General features: G+C 45.2%; 1 protein-coding gene across 2 annotated transcripts in view; it reads right to left on the reverse strand.

The window, feature by feature from the left end:
- Positions 1–20,751, reverse strand: part of THOC6 (THO complex 6) — a 322,699-nt gene that overhangs the window by 81,375 nt on the left and 220,573 nt on the right. Inside the window, exons 7-9 of one of the 2 annotated variants that reach the window (XM_030208908.1) lie at positions 4,595–4,666; positions 2,063–2,165; positions 1,766–1,815 (exon numbers count right to left, since the gene is read on the reverse strand). In XM_030208908.1, coding sequence (XP_030064768.1) covers positions 1,766–1,815; positions 2,063–2,165; positions 4,595–4,666 — 225 coding nt within the window. The remainder of the gene's footprint in view (positions 1–1,765; positions 1,816–2,062; positions 2,166–4,594; positions 4,667–20,751) is intronic. The other variant, XM_030208909.1, reaches the window with a different exon arrangement.

The raw sequence follows: 20,751 nt of genomic DNA on the forward strand, positions 1-20,751 counted from the left end.
ATTTTACAAGGGGAATAACACATGTAATTTAATATATTTCAGTGTCAGCTTGTATACCTGCCCCCAAGAAACACACAAATGCCAACTTGAAAGGACAGGTGCAAAGGCCAATGATTCTCTCAACCCAGTCCAAACCCACATCAAAATCAAGTAGGTACCTTCACCCAAACCTTCATCAAGAGCAAGTAGATAACCTCCCCTCCAAGGCAGTGACTGCCATCAACCCCCAGAACCTAGTGAAGGCTGTCCAAGGAGGTCTAAGCTTACCCTGATCTGCTCCAATTCAAAATGGCACCTATGATCACTAGCAGTAGTCTCACAGTACTACCACTAAAGGTTAAGATGCCAAATAAAGCAACTTAGCATCTTGCCTTCAAGTGGTAGTTTGACTCCTAGTGATAGTACTGCAAAATCAAAGTAGGGTATGCACAAAAAGTAGCACATATGAGTTATCTTGTTGGGCAGACTGGATGGACCGTGCAGGTCTTTTTCTGCCGTCATCTACTATGTTACTATGTTATGTTATGTTTTAAACCCGGACACAGGACAGAACAGGAGTGACTGGGGATTGCTTTTACTTCAGACTGGAGCACCGTGGATAGCCTTCAGTAGGTGACAGGGGTGGGGATGGGATCTTGACTGCCTTGGGATGGGTTCTGAGGAGCAGAGGAGGGGACTTAAATGCTTCTGAAGAAGGGGGGACAGATTGGGGGTGCATGAAAGTCTTGACAATCAATTTTAAAAGACTGCATACATGGAGATTTGGGAACAGCAGGATGATCTTTAGGTGCCAGCAAATAAACTTGCACGCTAGCATATCCTTCCCATTTTTTAGCAAAAGGCTCTGTTTTGGCAGAGCCTTTTGTAAAATACCATTGGAATTGTTAACATCACAATCTCAACGTCTCAATGCTCATCTCCACATTCTATATAAAACTGGGTTTCATGTGTTCTTGGATAGAGGGTAAAGATTTAGGACAACTGTTCACTTCAAGTTCTAAGTTGATTTTAATCTTGACATACCACTTATCAGAGGTCTAGCTAAGCTGTTTACAATTCCATGATAAAAGGAGGATTGCAGGTTCTAGAGGCCGACCGAGTTTTGGTTTCAGTGCTAAAAACCCCGACCCAAAAATCCTAATTTGGTCTTGCTTTGGTCTTGGCCGAAAATGCAAATGTGATTTTGGCTGAAGTAGAAACTGTGGTGCAGCCTCTGCTCTCTTCTTCCCTCACCCCACCCCAAACAGGAGCAGCTCCCCTCTGAGGCCCCTCTGAAACAAAAGAAGAACCCCTTCCTCAACCACCTATCCCTTTGGGCTTACCTTATAAGCACTGGTGGTCCAGTGGTGCAGTTGGAGCAGAAGGGATCCCCACAAGATCCTGCTCCTGCCAGCTCCATTGCCAAAATGGCTGCCATGAAGCAGCAGTCTCCAGAGGTCATACCAGCCATTTTGAGATTGAAGCCAGTATGGGTAGGACTGATTGCCTAGCCATGCTGGCTTCAATCTCTGGCGGCAATCTCATGAGAATGACACTAAGTCAAGGTAGCCATTTTGACAACAGAGCCTGTAGGGGCAGGAGTGAGTGGGGAGTAAGGTAGGCCTGGGAAGGTATGGGTGGTGGTGGGATCTGGGAGGGGTTACAGCATGGTTTTGGTTATGGTTTCGGCTGAAACCAAATGACAACATTTGGTCACAGGTTCGGTTTCAGCTGAAATCGAAAAAAAATGGTTTTGTTCATCCTCTAGCAGATTCTACATCCTTACCTCATATTTGTAAACTTCAATTGCATGAACTTGTCCTCCAGTTCGTGAATCTATGAAAAAAAATTATAAGCACTACAACAAGAAAATCACTAAGACAAAGCATGTACTGCTAACATCTACCTGATGCATAAGTGCAGTAACACTGATACACATTCTATTGCTGGCTTCCCTTTTTCAGGAAGTCAATGTCTCCACAGACAGGAGGTGGGGGAAAAGGGGTGTTCAAGGGAGCTTTTCTATTAGAGTCTATTATCAGTATGTTACCATTGGTTGGGCACTAAAGATCCCTGGGCTTACCCCAAAGTCGAACGGTTCCATCCTCGCTGCCTGACAAGCATTCATGGACCTGTTCTCGAAGGGCCAGACAGTGCACGTACTCCTTGTGTCCATGGAACTTATTCTGAGAGTACAGAAGAAAATACAGAAAGAAAGGGCGGGGGGACAGAATGACAAATATAAGGGAGTTAGTAATACCATATTAGAATAGGGAGAGGAATAAGGAACCCATAAAAGAGTAAAGAAAAATAAAAGAGAAAAATAGAAAATCACAATTACTTTTCAGTGCCAGATTTTACAGGCAGACTTACTGAGGCTTGCAGAATGGCACCTGATAGATGTACAAGATGGCTCAGCACCATTTAAATGAAAATAAACAGTGTGGTACAAATGTGGCTTGCTACAAGTCCAACCAATAAAGAAAAAAAAAAAAAAGACAGCAATGAGTACTTTTAAAATGAGGAAGGGTATGGAGATGGAAAAGCAGTGCACAGAAGGTAAACTAAGCATAGAATGAAACAAAACAGTGCAGGGAGTAAGCAAGAGTTAATACACCTTTCTAAAGATAGAGAAATTCAAATGGAGCTCATTATGATACCGTTGAGTCTTGGCTATAGTGATTGACTTGTCTGTCTGGATCTGAAGGATGAATATATCTGCATTCTATTTCACCCCACCACTGGCTGCTTCTTCACTTCATGTTCCTCAGCTACAATTACCAATGTTAAATACTCCTTTTTGGCCTCTTCCTGAGTGTTCATAAATATCTGGCTCTTGACGCCACACACCTCTGCAGGCATGGACACTTCATCTACCCATACCTAGATGACTGGCTTGTCTCAAGCCCCTCACAGGAGCAATTTTTCAACACTCGATAAGTGACCATAAACAAAGCCTTGATTTTTCTCATCAATAACACAGATTCACCCTAGGCGGGGCTGGTGGTTGGGAGGCAGAGATAGTGCTGGGCAGACTTATACGGTCTGTGCCAGGGCTGGTGGTTGGGAGGCGGGAATAATGCTGGGCAGACTTATACGGTCTGTACCAGAGCTGGTGGTGGGAGGCGGGAATAATGCTGGGCAGACTTATACAGTCTGTACCAGAGCTGGTGGTGGGAGGCGGGAATAATGCTGGGCAGACTTATACAGTCTGTACCAGAGCTGGTGGTGGGAGGCGAGGCGGGGATAGTGCTGGGCAGACTTATACGGTCTGTGCCCTGAAGAGGACAGGTACAAATCAAGGTAAAGTATACACAAAAAGTAGTACATATGAGTTTATCTTGTTGGGCAGACTGGATGGACTGTGCAGGTCTTTTTCTGCTGTCATCTACTATCTACTATGTTACTATGTTACATGAAGAATGAAAGGCACAAGGCAAATGAGGGTAGCTGTGAGGAGAGTAAAGAACCCAAAACTGGGGAGTGAAGTGTTTTAGAAACAGTGCAAGAGGTATGTAAATGACCTCTTGCACTGTTCTCAAAACACAGCACTCCTCCTTTTTATGCATCTGAAGAAGTGAACTATTGGAACTGAAAACTTAAACTGGTTAGTTTATAAAGATGCCACCAGCCTCTATCAGTTTTGCTGCTCACACAGCTACCCCTCTGGAAGTTTTTATTGCTGCTTTGCAGTTATAAAGATTTCTCAAGCTGCATATTGACTATCAATAGAGTTTAATATCAGCCTTGAGCATAAACAAGGAATCATAATACAATTCTGAATATGCATATCAGGATTATACCATTTTGTTGCATCAATAGAAGCAGCTTGACTAGATAAGTCACCTAATAAAGTAGACAGAAGTACTACCAAACGGTTTGACCCAATCAGACAAAAAGGCGCCTAGATCAAAAAAGATTTTAGGCCTCTTTCTAAATATCTGCTTTGGTCCTGGAACAGGAAAAGTCAAGAACAAAACTGATGCCCATACCTTCTGCTTACAACTTTATAATCCCTCAAGCAGAAAAGTTAAAGAGAAGATCACATTTCTGGGTGCAGCCATGAGTTTTCTCGGTCTAAAATGCTGTGCATGTCACAGTATTGTCTTTTCTAAGGGATTAGAACTGATGCTCCATTAAGACTGCCTCCTGGATCCCTGCAGTATTGAACTGGCATCAGTAATTCAATAGGAGACCTTTAAAACTTTCTTCCTTCGCACCAGTAGCACATATGAGTTTATCTTGTTGGGCAGACTGGATGGACCGTGCAGGTCTTTTTCTGCCGTCATCTACTATGTTACTATCAGTGACTTTCATTGTCAAAGCTGCTGCAGGTTCTTTCCCAACCAATATCGCAGAAAACTAGGAAGGGGCGGAGGAGGTCCTGAAGAGAAAATGTATAACTATTACCTGTTGCAAGAGACTTATGATACTCTCCAAGAGGTAGTACCATCACTTCAAATGGCTGGAGAGCACAATAAAGTAAGCAACAATGACAATGAAGGGGAAGACATGAGAGCATTCAAAGGGTGTGGAAAATGGAAGCATAAAGTGAATGAGGTGAGTACAGACAATAAACAAGGAAAGCACATATTATTAGCAAGTTTTGACTGACCGTGAACCCTCCTGTTTCCATGTCCATCACATAAATGTGAGCATCACCTCCTGCCAACAGAAGACTGTTGTCCTATGTAAGAAACAGTGAGATTAAGATGTGGGGACAGTAGAAAAAGAGAGACCTATATTTTCTAGCATGGGAAATGGCGTGCAGCAAACCCAGAATTACCACAGGGTGCCTAGCAGTAGTGCTGTTTTGCCACATGCTATCCATATGGCACCCTACTGTGCCTTGGTAAAAGGTCCCCTTAGACTTTTTTTTTTAAATGCCCCTCTATTTTTTATACGGACCTTCAGAAGGTGGATAATATTGAGTTAAACTTTCACTCTGGTATTAACCCAGAGTGAAAATGTAACTCAATATTATCCATCTTCTGAGGGATTCTATATATTGCGCCTAGATTTCCGTACGGAAATCAAAACACATTCTAAAACAATGCATATAGTTTAACTACTAAACACACTAATGAGCACCAATAATTGGAACCTAACAAGCAATTAAGAGCAGTAATGGGCATTAATTAAAATTTATGCGCATTAATATCTAAGCGCATTAGGTTATTGAATATGCTCAAGTTCTAATGCGCACATCTACAAAGGGGCATTCCACATAGTTTTAAATGGGCATGATGGGGCGTTCCTACATTCCATGTGCTTAGCTATAGAATTTGCAGCTGTAAGCGTAGATATATGCGCAGGCATTTGTGCCAGCATTTCCTCAGCATAAAGTTCTGTGTCCTTTATTAAGGCGCTTAGCCAGCATTTTCGCTTATTCTAGTTATAGCACTTTTGACTTAAAGCTTCTTTTTCAGTAGACCACCTTTTCTATAGACCTCCCTGTTTCAGTAGCTTGCACTTCTGCCACACTAAACTTTTGCCCAAACATACAACTATGCCACATACACATGGTTGATGGGAAAAGCAGGGTCTGGCACCCACATTGGGGTACGGGGAATATATCACAGCTGTCCACCCACACAATCTCTACCCTAATGAGAGCTGTCACCTAACCAACACACTCACAAGCTATCTGTGCAGTGTGGTCCAACAGGCAGCACACTGCCCTCTGATGCTGGCAATTAGGTTTCAATTAGGTTCCAGCTGTAGCAGCTAGGCAGCAAACACAGGTTAAACAAGTCAACTACCATGAGTCATAGAGGGAGACCTTTTCCTTGACCAAACAGATACAACCAGGGGTGGGCCAACACCGAGCTGGACACTTTTCCACATACCTAAAAACTGAATACACTGGATGAAAAGCAGCCAGGGGTGGACCGACACTGAGTTGGACATTTCTCCACATACCCAAAAATGGAAGACACTGGATAGAAAGTGGGTTTCCTACTGCTGTGGACCCTCGGTCACTGCCCTATAGTCTCGAGGATAAGTCTCCCAATGGAGTAATGTGTGTTTCTGAACTACCCAACTGTTTAATGTGTCTCCCATATTTGGGAGTGGTCCTGTAAGAGGTCACCATGAGAGCTATCTGTGGTCAGGTGTGCCAATTCCAAAACAGTATAGGATTTGTAGTGCCTGACCCGGCACATTAGAATCAGTATTGCATGTTCCATAATGTACCAGGATGGGGTGGTTAGAAATCTAAGACTGGGCCAATATCTCCAGCCTGAAACTGAGTAACTTGACATCTCTGTGAAAGGAAATAGCAATAGGAAGGGGGTCAGACTCTGTTGAGGGCCCTTCATATAAATGCGTGATGCTGCAACCTATAGCTTTGATGAAGCTCCCCCTATTCTACCAACTTCCACCTGCCGGTCCAAGAAAAGGCTTCACAATGCAAAACAGGCTTACACGAACCGAGAGAGAGAAAATAGCAAAGATCAGTATTTCGACAGCAATATCCTGCTTCATTGAGGAATAAATCTAGTGAGAGATTCCCCCCCCCCCCCAAAACCCATCTTAGAAGATAAGGTGGTGTAGAGGTTAGAGCACTTGCCTCATGATGGAAGAATTGCAAGTTCAAATCCCACAAGGAATGATCTCTCCTAATGTGCTACATAGAAATGCTACATTTTTCACTCTGATTGCAGGATCCATGCGGTGAATGTTGTGACATACAATTACCGCGCTGGTAGTATGCACGTGATTTTAATTACAGCGTAGATCTCCACAGATGCTATAATTAGTAGTGCTCAAGCGCACACCATTTGTCTTCAGGACTCCAGTGTGTTGTTTGCTCCTCTGTAATTTGCTGGCTATTTGGTGATTTTGCTGTGTGCTGTGAGCCAACCCTATATTCTATTCTTCTTCTTCCTCCTTTTTCACCTATACCTTCTCTACTTCTCTCCAATCCTCCTTTCCCACTATCTGCTCTTCCTATCCCCCTCCCCCATCCTGTATGCAAGTTGGTGTGTTTGTCTGTGTGTGGGTGTGTGGTGTACTGCAACCACTCGGCTTTGTAGTGTTCTCATCATTGTTGGTGTCCCATTTGGTGTATATTTCTGTGTGTGAGTGTTTGTGAGTGTGTTTGTGACTGCAGCACACAGTGATGGAAGGGTTCCTGGGGTTGTGGATGGTACAGGAGGGAGAGGACCAACTGGGGAGAGGGAGGGGCAGGTGCAGCATGAATACAGGCCCAAGACCAGGCTTATGGACTTAACAGATGAGCAGTGTGTGGCTCGATTTAGATTTAGTAAGATCGCTGTTCAGCTCTGTGAGGAGCTACAAGATGACCTGGAGCCAATGGCCTGGAGGGGTCATGCCTTGCAAGTGCATGTGCGAGTCACCACTGCCCTGGCCTTTCTAGCTACTGGAACTTTCCAGACTCCACTAGGAGCTGCAACAGGGATCAGCCAGCCAGCTGCCTCCCATATAATCTGCCAGTTTCTGGAGGTTTTCTTGAAAAAGGACACAGTGAACATCCGCTTCCCCATGCGTGAAGCTGAACAGCTGGAAACAATGACAACTCCTTAAGCTATTGCTAATTTCCCCTCTGTGCTTGGCGCCACTGTTGGGACTCATATGGCCTTCGGGCCACCTGCTCATAGTGAGACTGAATATCACAATAGAAAGACATACCACTCCACCAATGTGCAGGTTATCTACAATGCAGCACTTGAGATTACAGATGTCTGTGCCAATTATCCTGAGTGTTGCCACGATGCCTATGTGCTTTAACGCTCGGGCATCCATGTGGCCTTCCAGAGTTGAGAACATCAGAGGCAGATGGCTAGTAGATGAAGAGCATCCTACAACCTCTATCCCCTTCTAATGATTGATCATCAAGTCCCGTGAGGCCAGAGGAGTTCCCCTACAATAGGGTCCAAAGTGCTACCAGGGCAGTCATTGAGCATACATTTGGCCTGCTGAAGAACAGATTCTGCTGTCCCAACCACTGTGGTGACTTCCTCTTGCACAGTCCCACCGCATTGTCATAGACTACTGCATAACTCAGTCTTCCAATTAGAAGACAGATGCCAGAGTCACAATCCAGACATTAAATCTGGGAGGAGTAGAGTCAAAGGAAAGGGGAAGGACCACACCTGGGAGGACCAGCTGCCTCACTGGGACCACCAGAGAGAGCAGAAAATGAGAAAGACCCTCATCCCAAAATCTGTCCCAATAAATGTTACAATATTTATGATATATACTTGACTAATAGTGACTACATTTGAGCCCATTCTTCACAGCCCCCTCTTCAACCCCACAGGTCCCAACCAGAACAGGAATCCTAACTGCTGGAAGAGATGGAAAAAAACATTCTACGTCTCTCTGTCCCTGGGCTACACTATCTGTGTTTAACAAGCTCTCTAGCTGTACAGGGTTCAGTGGGTAGGTGAGCAGTGGAAATGGTAAGAATGAAAACCACTACACTTGCCTCATAGGCCACTTCATAAGGCTCACAGTATCTCACATTTGTAACACTGAAGTATATATTCCCTCCACCAAAATTCACAGTACGCATTCCAGCCCCATTGTCCATTGAAGCATCAGCAGAAGATGGCAATATCCTGCTGCTGGAGGCAGATGAAGGCAGCATGGGACACACAGCCATGGAGGCCCAGAAGCAGGAGGATGACCTGCAGCAGGAGCCACCACCAGAAGAGAAGAACGGAATTCAGATCATGCCCTCAAAAGGTCCATACTGATATTCTGGTCCACTCTGAGCAGGAACAAAGAGAAGAGAGAGAGAATGTTAGAGGATTGGGAAGACAGATCATTGCACACCATTTAAACCACTCCTTTGCCTATACTGCACAATGGGAGTGAGGCAGCAGATGAGAGAGGTGGGAAATGGTGGTAGAGGGCCTGACAATAAAACACAGCTTCCCTGTGCCCTTTGAAGAGTGGGATCAGGAGTTTGTATTCTGCACACCTTATCTTCTCACTGTGTGCATGCCAGCCCTATGGTCCAGTGCAGCTGCACCAAAGGATGCCTACATTCTGCTGCTAGTGGCAGATGAGGAAAATAACGGCGACACTGACATGGAGGCATTGGAGCAGGAACATAATCTAGAACGGGAGTCGCCATCAGGGGATGAGGAACTGCCTGTAGAAAATGTTCCCCTATCTCCAGAGGAAGGTCTTGGCCATCCTGAGAGGGAACAAGAAAAAGAAGAGGGAGACAATGTTAGAGGGTGAGGAGCAGCTCTTGCAGAGGGAAGATGCCAATGGCATGTGGGAGGAGCTTGGCAGTATGCATCAAGAGTAGGCTGGGGACAATATGAGGGGGGAGGGGACAGGGGAAAACATGGCATCAATAATCAATTTGTGCCCTATATTTGATTGTACTGCACAAGGGGGGTGGGAAAGGAGAGGGGGGGCTGGGTCTTTCTAGGAATCTGCACCTGCAGTTAATATTCCCTCAGATAATTGTGTGCTTTAATGAGACATAGCTTTCCAATGCTGAAAGCTTACCGCATAGATGTTCAGCGCTGAAGCACAACAGCCAGAATATCCAGGACACCCTGAGCATGAAGAAATAAGAAGATTATACTGATTTGGGCGCCTTTGCGAGACAAACGTCTATCTCCCGATTTAGGTCGCACTACAGGCGTTTTTCTCTTTCGAAAATAAGCTGGATAGTGTCCCTTTTCAAAAAAAGACTCTAGAAATTGGCTAATGATATGGGAGGCAGCTGGTGTAGCTCCAAGTGTAGTCACGAAAGTTCCAGTAGTCAGAAAAACCAGGGTATAACCTTTCAAGCAGTAGGATCCAAGTCCTCCAGTAGCTCCTCACACAAGCATGCTATGGTCTCCTTATAAAACCTATACCCAGCTACATTCTGCTCATCTATTAGGCTGTTCCCTGCTGCAGCTCCTAGTGCAGTTAGGAAAGTTCCAGTAGCCAGAAATGCCAGGGCTGGGGCCTAGAAGGCAAGGGTAGTGTTATAGATTTCAACTTAATGTAGTGCTCACCCACTTATATAACCCTGTACAACTTGACTGGTTGCCATCTCCTCCCACAAACCTTCACATCTAGAAGGTGTGGCCACAGGTATGGCAGGTAGGGTGGGGTCCACCCTCTCAGCTTCCTCTTCCTCATGGTGCAAAGATGAAGCAGCTGGACTTGCAGCACCACCGAGTCGAGGGGGTGGGACAGGTTGTGCGTGAGCTACAAAAGGTGGGAAACAGAGACAAAGTTTACAATCATGCTCTCCATCATTTGAGGTGGCCATAGAAGTTTGGGAGTTGAGCGTGGGGGTTATGACATAAAGATGGGGCACAAGTTGAGAGGGTCATTGGATACTCCAGTGTTACTCACTTGCCTCGGCAACGAACTCAGCATATACCCCCTGGAGTAAATGGTCATGGTGCTGCGGTAGGTTCTCCAGCTGTATGGATACAATGGTTAGGGTAGAAAGGGAGGTTGAATGGCAGGTATGTGACAGATTTCCCATCCAGCTATTTCACAAGACATCCCTGGTCTAGACTCCACCATTTTCTCACAGTGTAGCATGCCATGTCTGTCTCTATATATGTGTCATGTAGGCAGAAAACCAGGTCTGCATACCAGCCATATACATCTTAATGCAAAAGTTAAGTATAGGCAAAGCATGTTTAGGCAGTTAGGTCTGTGAACAAGGTTTGTAATAGAACTGTTCTGTAAAAATGTCTAGAGTAAGGATGAATGGGTACTGGCACTTTAAATATGATCTACATTCTGATGAGTCATGGAAATGCAAGTAAGACTAGGAAACATTCCTATACATACTTTATTTGTTTTTTGACAAATATATTTTTCTGCAATTAATGCATCGTGCTTAATGTGCGTCTGTAAGCAGGGGAGGAATTACAAAACAATCATAAACATATGCCGTGGCTCTCCACGCAAAAATGTCAAGCCGTGAAGATGTTTTCGACTTCCATATCAACGCTAATATCCACATTGATAACCGCGCAGTTCGTTCTGAGACTTCACTGGATGCTGATAGCGATTTCATAGATGTTATGAATGGTGGCAGGTGTGCTTGTTAAACAGGATACCTGGCCTCAAAGCCTCTTCAGCAATGGGGCACCATATCAGAGCAGCAGATGGAAGGTTCTAGATTGGAGAAGAGCTTCCTTAGAGGTACAGGATAGATCTACCAAAACATCTACAAAGGGAGGCTCTCAGCAGAGTCTGCTCCCCTTCCTATTGTTATCTTATTTCAATGGTTTTCTGCTATGTGTCAGCAGCAGCAGGGGGTGAATACTGGACTTGCTGTACTCTACCCTGTGTTTCCATATTTGGTGGCACTGAGGTTCCTAGTTTGGATACAGTCTTATCATTGTAGGGGAGAGAGTGTGTAGGTAGGGGCAGACACCCAGGCAGGAGTACAGTGAGTTTAAACACATGATAGAAGGTACACAGGGTAGTAGCCTGGTTCTATCATGTTTCTGTTTTCATGCAGAATTTGGTGTTTATGTTCGCTGTCACCTACCTAGGATGAAGAAAGAGGCCCAAATACAATACCTGCAAGGGCAACAAAAAGGAAACCAAAACAGTAAACATGAGTAAAACCCCAGATGGTGGTGGGCAGGGATGTCCCCACCCAAGAACTGTGGAGCTGTATCAGTAGGTAGGGCAGACTAAAGGTCCTGCAAGGGGTCTGCGCTCAGGAGGCCAGCATGCTTAAAGGGATATAAGTTGCACCCTGGAGCATGCTCCATCCTGGCCAGACCCAATTCCAGGGCACCTAGTTGGCAGTCAAGAGCCTTATGCATTGCTTCCTCCCTCTCTAATCCAGCAGTCTGACTTCCAGGGATAGATGCAGGGCTACATGCAGCTGTAGCTGCCCCTGGAAGTGGCTGAGCCTCAGCTGTTAGGAGGTCATCCCCCCCCCCCCTGCTCCCGAGGCTACTCCTGCTGCTTCTGAGGTGGAAGATGGGGTCCTGAACAAGTGAGAGGGGTCCAAATGGTGGCCATCAGGCTAGCAGAGATGTTGTTCTCTTCACTTTCTCCTTTCTCCTCCTGGGGTGGCAGCTGAGTTCCACTGACAACTCTGGGGAGTGAGGAATGGGAATTATAAAATGCAGTGAGATTATCCCTTGTCATCCTAAATCAGAGACAGGATCTTCTAAGGGCAACAACTAGAAACCAACATTCTTCGTTGGTTTCTTTGTTTTTGAGGCAACACTCTGTATAAGGAAAGTAGTGCAGTCGCCTGCTGGAAGACATGTTTCTCAATGTCCCTGCAGCAACAAGAATTGATATATTTGGGGTGCTCTGGTAGCTGACCTAACTATATAACTTTTTCTATGACAGCCCCATCCCTAATTCCTCCTTTCAAACTTGTACCTACTGAACCTCTGTCCATTTCTCCCTCCCTTCCCACAATGGACATTCAATATCCCCACCCCCAACCTATATACCATCTCTTTATGCAGGATGTTGTGTTTGTCTGTGTGTGGGTGTCTGACTATTGTGTAACAGAATGGGTATGAATGAGAGAGGGGGAGGGCCACTGCACCCACTTGTGTTTGTCATAGATAACTATCTGCCTACTACACGAGGGCTCCAAGTAGTCCCCAAGCATGAGTAGCTAGCATATTTGCCCTCCTCCATACCAGATTGGACAGTCTCAGGGGTTCTGGGGGTGATGATGTGGACAACAGTTGACAACTAGATGCTGCTTTGGTCAACAGGCTGGATTGAGTTGTTGCCTTACCCCATAGCAGGATGGAACTGGTGGAGCAGCATTTCCAATTGGATTCACATCCAAAAATACAGCTACATTTTCCCGCATACAATGGGGTAATCCCTGTACTGGGTGGACCATGTCTGGCAAATCTGGATCTAGTGAACCACACTCATTTGCACAGGCCAGCAGAGCTCTGTGTGTAGAGTGCAGTATGCAGGATAGGCCAGCAAGTCAGCAATAACCTCAGGCAGAGACATTAATGTGGGAAAAGGTGACGTTTTATTGTGGTGCCAAAAAATGTATATTTACATGTGCCCCCCTCACGCCCCCAAGTGCTTACAATTTTTCAACAGTGCCCTCCCTCCTCCCATGCTTTACAATTCTTCAACAGTGCCACCCCTCCCTCCTGCACCCCCTCAGTGCCCCTATCCTCCCCCCTCCCTCCTCCAACTTCGATGTCCTGTATGGGCCTGAAGCATCTACAGTCAAGGTCAATGTCCAACTTGGGATCTGGTGACATGACCCTGCACCTCAACTGGCATCCAATCGGCATGTGAAGGATCCTGTGGAGAGATGGGTGGTGTAAGACCCAGACATTTGGACCTGAAAGCAACAGGCCCAGCAGCATGACCCACAAAATCTTGGGAGAGAGGTGGGGCCAGAGTAACCCCATCACCACCTCACCCTTCCCTTTGGCTGCCCTCACCCACAGGGGGGCCTGCAGGCTAGGAATGGGGGTGGGGTTGGAGGAGCTAGGGTGGGTCACTGGTCCCAGCAGGTGGTGGCCCAGGTGAGGGGCTTGCTTGGGACACAGGGCCCGGTGGCTTTGGGGAGCTGGCTACTGGTGTGGTAGCAGCAGAGGGAGGGTGGAGTCCAGGAGGTGCAACAGCTGTTGCTCAAAGCACCTCCTGGCCTTCTACTCATCCCTCGCAGCTGCCACCAGGCCATGCTGAATAGGAACCAGTGCCTGCAGGATGCCTACCAACTCCTGGTGCATGGCAGCGAGCTCTTGCCTGACTGGCGAGCTCCTGCAACATGCCAGTGAGTTCCTGCCACACACCACCAACCTCATCCCTGAGCAGAGCCTGTTCGTGGATGACGCACCTCGCCACTACCGGGAGTTGCTCACTGGCGGGCTCCTGCTCAGGGTGGGTCTGTTGGAGATGGTGACATGCAAGGGCTGGATGATGTTCTGGCATCTCTTCTGGCTCCCCCTCCTCCTCATCCCATGCCGGGGCACCTGCATCTTCGATATCTTCCTCAAGATGTGGCATGTCCTCATACTCTGCTGTCGGTGCAGTGTGATGTTCCGGGCCCTGCCAATGCCTCTAGGATGGCCTCCTTACCGATGTCTGGTGCAGCTGCAGCCTTTGCAAGAAAGGAGCAAAGGACACATTAGCATGGCCAGACTTCAGACAGTCCAAGATACAGCCACAGCAAACAGGGATAAGGCATGAGCAGTCTGGCCTCCAAAGGGAAAAGGAAGAAGGTGTCTAAAATGCCCCTTTGACAACACCTGTACACACATATTTGGAGCTAATGTACTTAAGAGTGTGTTGGCAGTTACAATGGAAACAAGGAGCATCCCCAATCTTCCATGTAACGTGGGGTAGTCCAATGTTTAGGACCTGGTTCTAATCCTGGGATATTATTTGTGCAGATTCATGCGGATGCTCTACCCATCAAATATCACCTGTCCTTGGCCACAGTCCATGGCGTCTTTCAATATTAGAGGTGGTCAAGCACCCACCCACCCACCCCATAGTCTGATGTGGCACAACACCACATTTTCTAACACATGACACTTGCTTCCTTTTGCTGGTAGAGGCCAGAGCTGAATCTAATGCTTGACTGGAGAGGGTTGTGAAATGGCTTACATGAAGAGCAATATAAAACAGCTGTCACCAAAGAGAGAAGAACATGGTTTAATTCAGTTTTTCCCAAGTCTGGGCCTGGAGTACTCCTGGGCAGTCAGGTTTTCAGGATATGCCCAATGAAAATACATGAAAGAGATTTGCACATAATAGATGCAGTGTATGCCAATCAAGTTCATTGGGGATATCCTGACTGCTAAGGGGTACCCCAGGACAGGACCTGGAAAACAATGGTTTAATATAGTTACAAAGAATGGGGCTCCAGTGCAACAGTGGCATAAGGGTGTGGGACACTGTATTTGGAGAATCTTGTGTGCCGAGACTTAAGTGGATCAAAAGGTTCAGACAGTACCATATGACCTAGCTTAGCTGTACTTGGAAGGTGGCTGCCTTGACATCAGAGTGGTCCAGGTTTAAGCATTGGTGGGCTGCCAATGAAGAAAGTCACATTGCAGACAGGTATTGGATTATTGTCTCTTTTCTCACAGATCCATAAAGGCTTAGCCAAAGAGCTGTTTGGGAAACTGGAGAAAAGGTAGCTGTGGGCCTCAATGGTGGTTATGGCCTGAACAATAACCCTACTGTTGGCAGGGTTCTATACAAGCTAGGCAACATGGGATGTGATAGGGTACTACCGTCCGCCTCGCCAAGATGAGCAGGTAGACGCAGAAATGAGAAAAGAAATCAGAGACGCAAACAAAATGGGCAATGTGATAATAATGGGTGACTTCAATTATCCAAATATAGACTGGGTAAATGTAACATTGGGACATGCTAGAGAGGTACAATTACTTGATGAAATCAAGGACAGCTTTATGGAGCAGCTGGTGGAGGAGCCGACGAGAGAAGGAAAAATTCTAGACTTGGTCCTTAATGGAGCGCATGATCTGGTGAGGGACGCTATGGTACTGGGGCCGCTTGATAACAGTGATCATAATATGATCAGTTTTGATATCAACCTTGAAGTAACTATACACAGGAAGTCAAATACGTTAACGTTTAACTTTAAAAAAGGAGACTATGATAAAATGAGAAGAACGGTGAAAAAAAAACTTAGGGGGGGCAACTGAGAGGGTAATAACTGTACAACAGGCATGGACACTGTTTAAAAATACCATGCTAGAGGCCCAGGCCAAACATATTCCGCGAACTAAAAAGAAAGGCGGAAGTCCAAAAGACAGCCGGCATGGTTGAAAAGTGAGGTGAAGGAAGCTATTAGGGCTAAAAGAAATGCCTTCAGAAAATGGAAGAAGGAACCGACTGAAAATAACAAGAAGAAGCATAAGGAGTGTCAAAGCAAATGCAAGGCGCAGATAAAGAAGGCCAAGAGGGATTACGAAAAATAGATAGCATTAGAGGCAAAAAAACATAGTAAAATTTTTTTTCAGTATATTAAAAGCAGGAAGCCGGCAAAAGAATCGGTTGGGCCGCTGGATGACCGAGGGGTAAAAGGGGCAATCAAGGAAGACAAAGACGTAGCAGAGAGATTCAATTCTTTGCTTCGGTCTTCACCGAGGAAGACTTGGGTGGAATACCGGTGTCGGAAATGGTATTTCAAGCGGACGAGTTGGAGAAACTTACAGACTTCACGGTAAACTTGGAGGACATAATGGGGCAGTTCAGCAAACCGAAGAGTAGCAAATCTCCTGGACCGGATGGTATTCATCCCAGAGTACTGATAGAACTAAAAAATGAGCTTGCGGAGCTACTGTTAGTGATATGCAATTTATTCTTAAAATCGAGTGTGGTACCGGAAGATTGGAGGGTGGCCAATGTAACGCCAATTTTCAAAAAAGGTTCCAGGGGAGATCCGAGAAATTATAGACCGGTGAGTCTGACGTCGGTGCCGGGGAAAATGGTAGAGGCTATTATTAAAAACAAAATTACAGAGCACATCCAAGGACATGGATTACTGAGACCGAGTCAGCATGGCTTTTGTGTGGGGAAATCTTGCCTGACCAATTTACTTCAATTCTTTGAAGAAGTAAACAAACATGTGGACAAAGGGGAGCCGATTGATATTGTGTATCTGGATTTTCAAAAGGTGTTTGACAAGGTACCTCATGAAAGGCTACAGAGGAAATTGGAGGGTCATGGGATAGGAGGAAATGTCCTATTGTGGATTAAAAACTGGTTGAAGGATAGGAAACAGAGAGTGGGGTTAAATGGCCAGTATTCACAATGGAGAAGGGTAGTTAGTGGGGTTCCTCAGGGGTCTGTGCTAGGACCGCTGCTTTTTAATATATTATAAATGATTTAGAGATGGGAGTAACTAGTGAGGTAATTAAATTTACTGAAGACACAGTTATTCAAAGTCGTTAACTCGCGACAGGATTGTGAAAAATTATAGAAGGACCTTACGAGACTGGGAGACTGGGTGGCTAAATGGCAGATGACGTTCAATGTGAGCAAGTGCAAGGTGATGCATGTGGGAAAAAAGAACCCAAATTATAGCTACGTCATGCAAGGTTCCACGTTAGGAGTTACGGACCAAGAGAGGGATCTGGGTGTCGTTGTCGATAATACACTGAAACCTTTTGCTCAGTGTGCTGATGCGGCTAGGAAAGCGAATATAATGTTGGGTATTATTAGGAAAGGTATGGAAAACAGGCGTGAGGATGTTATAATGCCGTTGTATCGCTCCATGGTGCGACTGCACCTTGAGTATTGTGGTCTATTCTGGTCGCCGCATCTCAAGAAAGATATAGCAGAATTGGAAACGTTGCAGCGAAGGGTGACTAAAATGATAGTGGGGATGGGACGACTTCCCTATGAAGAAAGGCTAAGGAGGCTAGGGCTTTTCAGTTTGGAGAAGAGACGGCTGAGGGGAGACATGATAGAGGCATATAAAACAATGAGTGGAGTGGAACAGGTGGATGTGAAGCGTCTGTTCACGTTTTCCAAAAATACTAGGACTAGGGGGCATGCGATGAAACTACAGTGTAGTAAATTTAAAACAAACCGGAGAAAATCTTTCTTCACCCAATGCGTAATTAAACTCTGGAATTCGTTGCCGGAGAACGTGGTGAAGGCAGTTAGTTTGGCAGAGTTTAAAAAGGGGTTAGACGGTTTCCTAAAGGACAAGTCCATAAATCACTACTAAATGGACTTGGGAAAAACCCACAATTCCAGGAATAACATGTATAGAATGTTTGTAAATTTGGGAATCTTGCCAAGAGCCCTTGGCCTGGATTGGCCGCTGTTGTGGACAGGATGCTGGGCTCGATGGACCCTTGGTCTTTTCCCAGAGTGGCATTACTTATGTAGGGTGCATGTTCTTACCTCTGAGTCTACTGGCGACAACTCTGCCACCAATTCCTGCCACAGTTGCAGGTCCATCTGTGGCTAGCAACTCTCTCTCCAGGGCTGTGAGAGTCACATGGTTGCTGGGTCCCTGTTGCCTGTAGTTCAGGTCGTTTGCCCGAGCCTTATATCACAGATCCCTCTACTTTTCTTTTAGAGCTTCCATATCCCAATTGTTGTTATGGATGCCGATGAGGAGCTGGGCGATGCGGCGCCAGATAGCCAGTTTGGCACTGGCTGCTGATGTAGCGGGTGCAGCCCCCATACAGGACATCGAAGTTGGCAAAGACTTCCTGTACAAGGAGATATAGTTCAGCTGGCCCAAAATTTGGCTTGCTGAAAGCGGCTCGTTCTGCAAGCTGACTGCTCTTCAAATACTTGTGGAATAAAATGGTATTTATAGGGAAGTTCCATATTAGCCACTCCTCCACGCTCATGATGACACACACAATCAATGCCTATGTAAACTGTGCATAGATCTGCACTGTCTGTGAGGGCATGAATGTTAACAACGCTGATGGTGGAAGTTTCCAGATGTTACCAGTAAGTGCATATATTTTCTGTAATTTTTGCAGTGCTGAGCGTCCAGTATTTTGTGTATTTTCTCTCTTTAGAGCAGTGATATTGTGCTCTTTTCCTTAGTGAGAAAATCTGTGGCTCACCCCTTTCCCCTATTCTCTTCAACGTAATGCTGATTCCCCTGGCCACAGCCCTTTCAAAGCTTGGTCTTCACCCATTTATCTATGCAGATGATGTCACTATCTACATCCCTTTTCGGACAAATTTCACCGAAATAACTAATGAAATCAGCCTTGGAATAAACACCATGCTCACTTGTATGCATATTTTCAAAGCACTTAGCCTTCCAAAGTTCCATAGAAACCTATGGAACTTTGGAAGGCTAAGTGCTTTGAAAATATGCCTGTTGGGCTAACTCATTTAAATTAAAACTTAATACAGAGAAGACTCATTGCCTTATCCTTTCCTCTCCCTTTAACAGATTCAGACCTGCTACCTTAAACGCACCTGGCCTTGCCCATCTCTGAGAGTCTACGAATACTGGGAGTCATTGTTGACCGAAACTTAACACTGTTGGATCATACCAACTCAACCACCAAGAAAGTATTCTTCTCTCTCTGGAAACTAAAATGATTAAAGCCTTATTTCCCAAGAGGAGTATTTTGTAATTTAGTCCAATCACTAGTCTCAAGCTGAATTGATTACTGTAATGGCATATACACAGGGTGCAGAGACCTACCCTGTTTCCCCGAAAATAAGACAGTGTCTTATATCAATTTTTGCTCCCAAAGATGTGCTAGGTCATATTTTCAGGGGATGTCTTATTTTTCCATGAAGAAGAATTCACATTTATTGTTGAACAAAAAAAAATGAACATTTATTATATACTGTACAGTAGTTGTCATCACAAACCAGCATAACCAGACAAACTGTGAATCCTATCAAGAATTTCTTGTTACTACCATTATTTCCATGTACAACAATCTATGGTACATTTACCGATCCCAATATTTATGAACACAAAGCAAGATTTATTCAATGACAGTCATGTCATCATCTTCTGGAACATTATCATAACAATCCAAACCCTGAATTTCCTGGTGAATTTCTTGTGACTCCATTTCTTTCAGAATCATTGGCCCAAATCTCTCATGTCTAGCAATAGCACTGTCCTTAAATGAGTACTTCTTGTCAAGGTAGCCTGCTCGTAGTGCATTTGCAATGCAACTGTCAGTGATTTTCTCCCATGAATTCTTCACCCAAGTCACAATCTCTTGCAGTTTAGACTTCACAAAGTTCCCACGCTGATTTCTCTCCATTCTATTTTCAATGTAGTCATTAATTTCCATGCACAAATTGTCCTTGAATGGCTTGTTTATTGCAATATCAAGAGTCTGGAGATAGGCCGTCATTCCTGCGGGAATCATTATTTGATCTATTTTTCTTTCGTGAAGAAATTTCTTCATGTCTTTAGCGTGGTGTGTGCTGGCTGAATCCCAGACTAGCAGACCTCTTTGGCTCCCTCGCATAACAAGCGGCAGCATTAAATCGACCCACTTCCTTATAACTGCTTGTGTGGCCCAGGCTTTTTCAGTTTCAAGAATAAAAATGCCTGAAACACGTTCAATCTTATCCTTCTTGCCCTTAGAAATTATTAAAGTTGGGACTTTAGTGCCATCCAGACGAATTGTCAAAATACAGGTAACACGTGCACTTTCGTAAGCAGTGGAGGGAATGTACACTGAGGAGGCACCCCGCTGTTCAACTGTTGTTTGAGATGCTTGGCCCATAAACACTGCAGTTTCATCCATAGTAATCATGTTGGAAAGATTGTGTTTAGAGAAGTCAGCATCATCAATAAAGGACTTGAATGCAAATGCACGTTTAATAATTTCAGCATCTTCCAGCCTAAACAGTGTTGTGGATCTTCTTAAAGACAGTTCACTTCGCTGAAGGAAACTATCCAGCCAGGGTTGTGATGCTTTGAATTCTTTGGGGGCTATTTCGAACTGTGGTGCCATTGCAAGGGCAAATTTTTGAATCTGAGCCCTATTCACAACCAAAGCCTTTGCTCTCCTGTCAACAACCCATTCACAGATCAGGTCTTCCAGCTCGGAAAATAATGGTTGCCGACCTGATCCATACTTGCGCTTTTTAGCATTTCTGTTGTCCACTTGTTGACTGAGGTTACCATAATTTGCTCGCCATTTTTGGACCAATCGGATACTCAATGTCTTCTCTTTGCAGAAAGCAGTAAGATTTTTACCCCGAGAGTTTTCCACGATTCCTTTCTTGTACTCAACGGAATAGCTCTTTCTTTTTGCGCTCATGTCTAGATAGGGGTAAAAATATACCAGCACTGTATATTTCTTGTACTTT

The sequence above is a fragment of the Microcaecilia unicolor genome, chromosome 7 (genome assembly GCF_901765095.1).
Source record: "Microcaecilia unicolor chromosome 7, aMicUni1.1, whole genome shotgun sequence".
Classification (NCBI taxonomy): domain Eukaryota; kingdom Metazoa; phylum Chordata; class Amphibia; order Gymnophiona; family Siphonopidae; genus Microcaecilia; species Microcaecilia unicolor.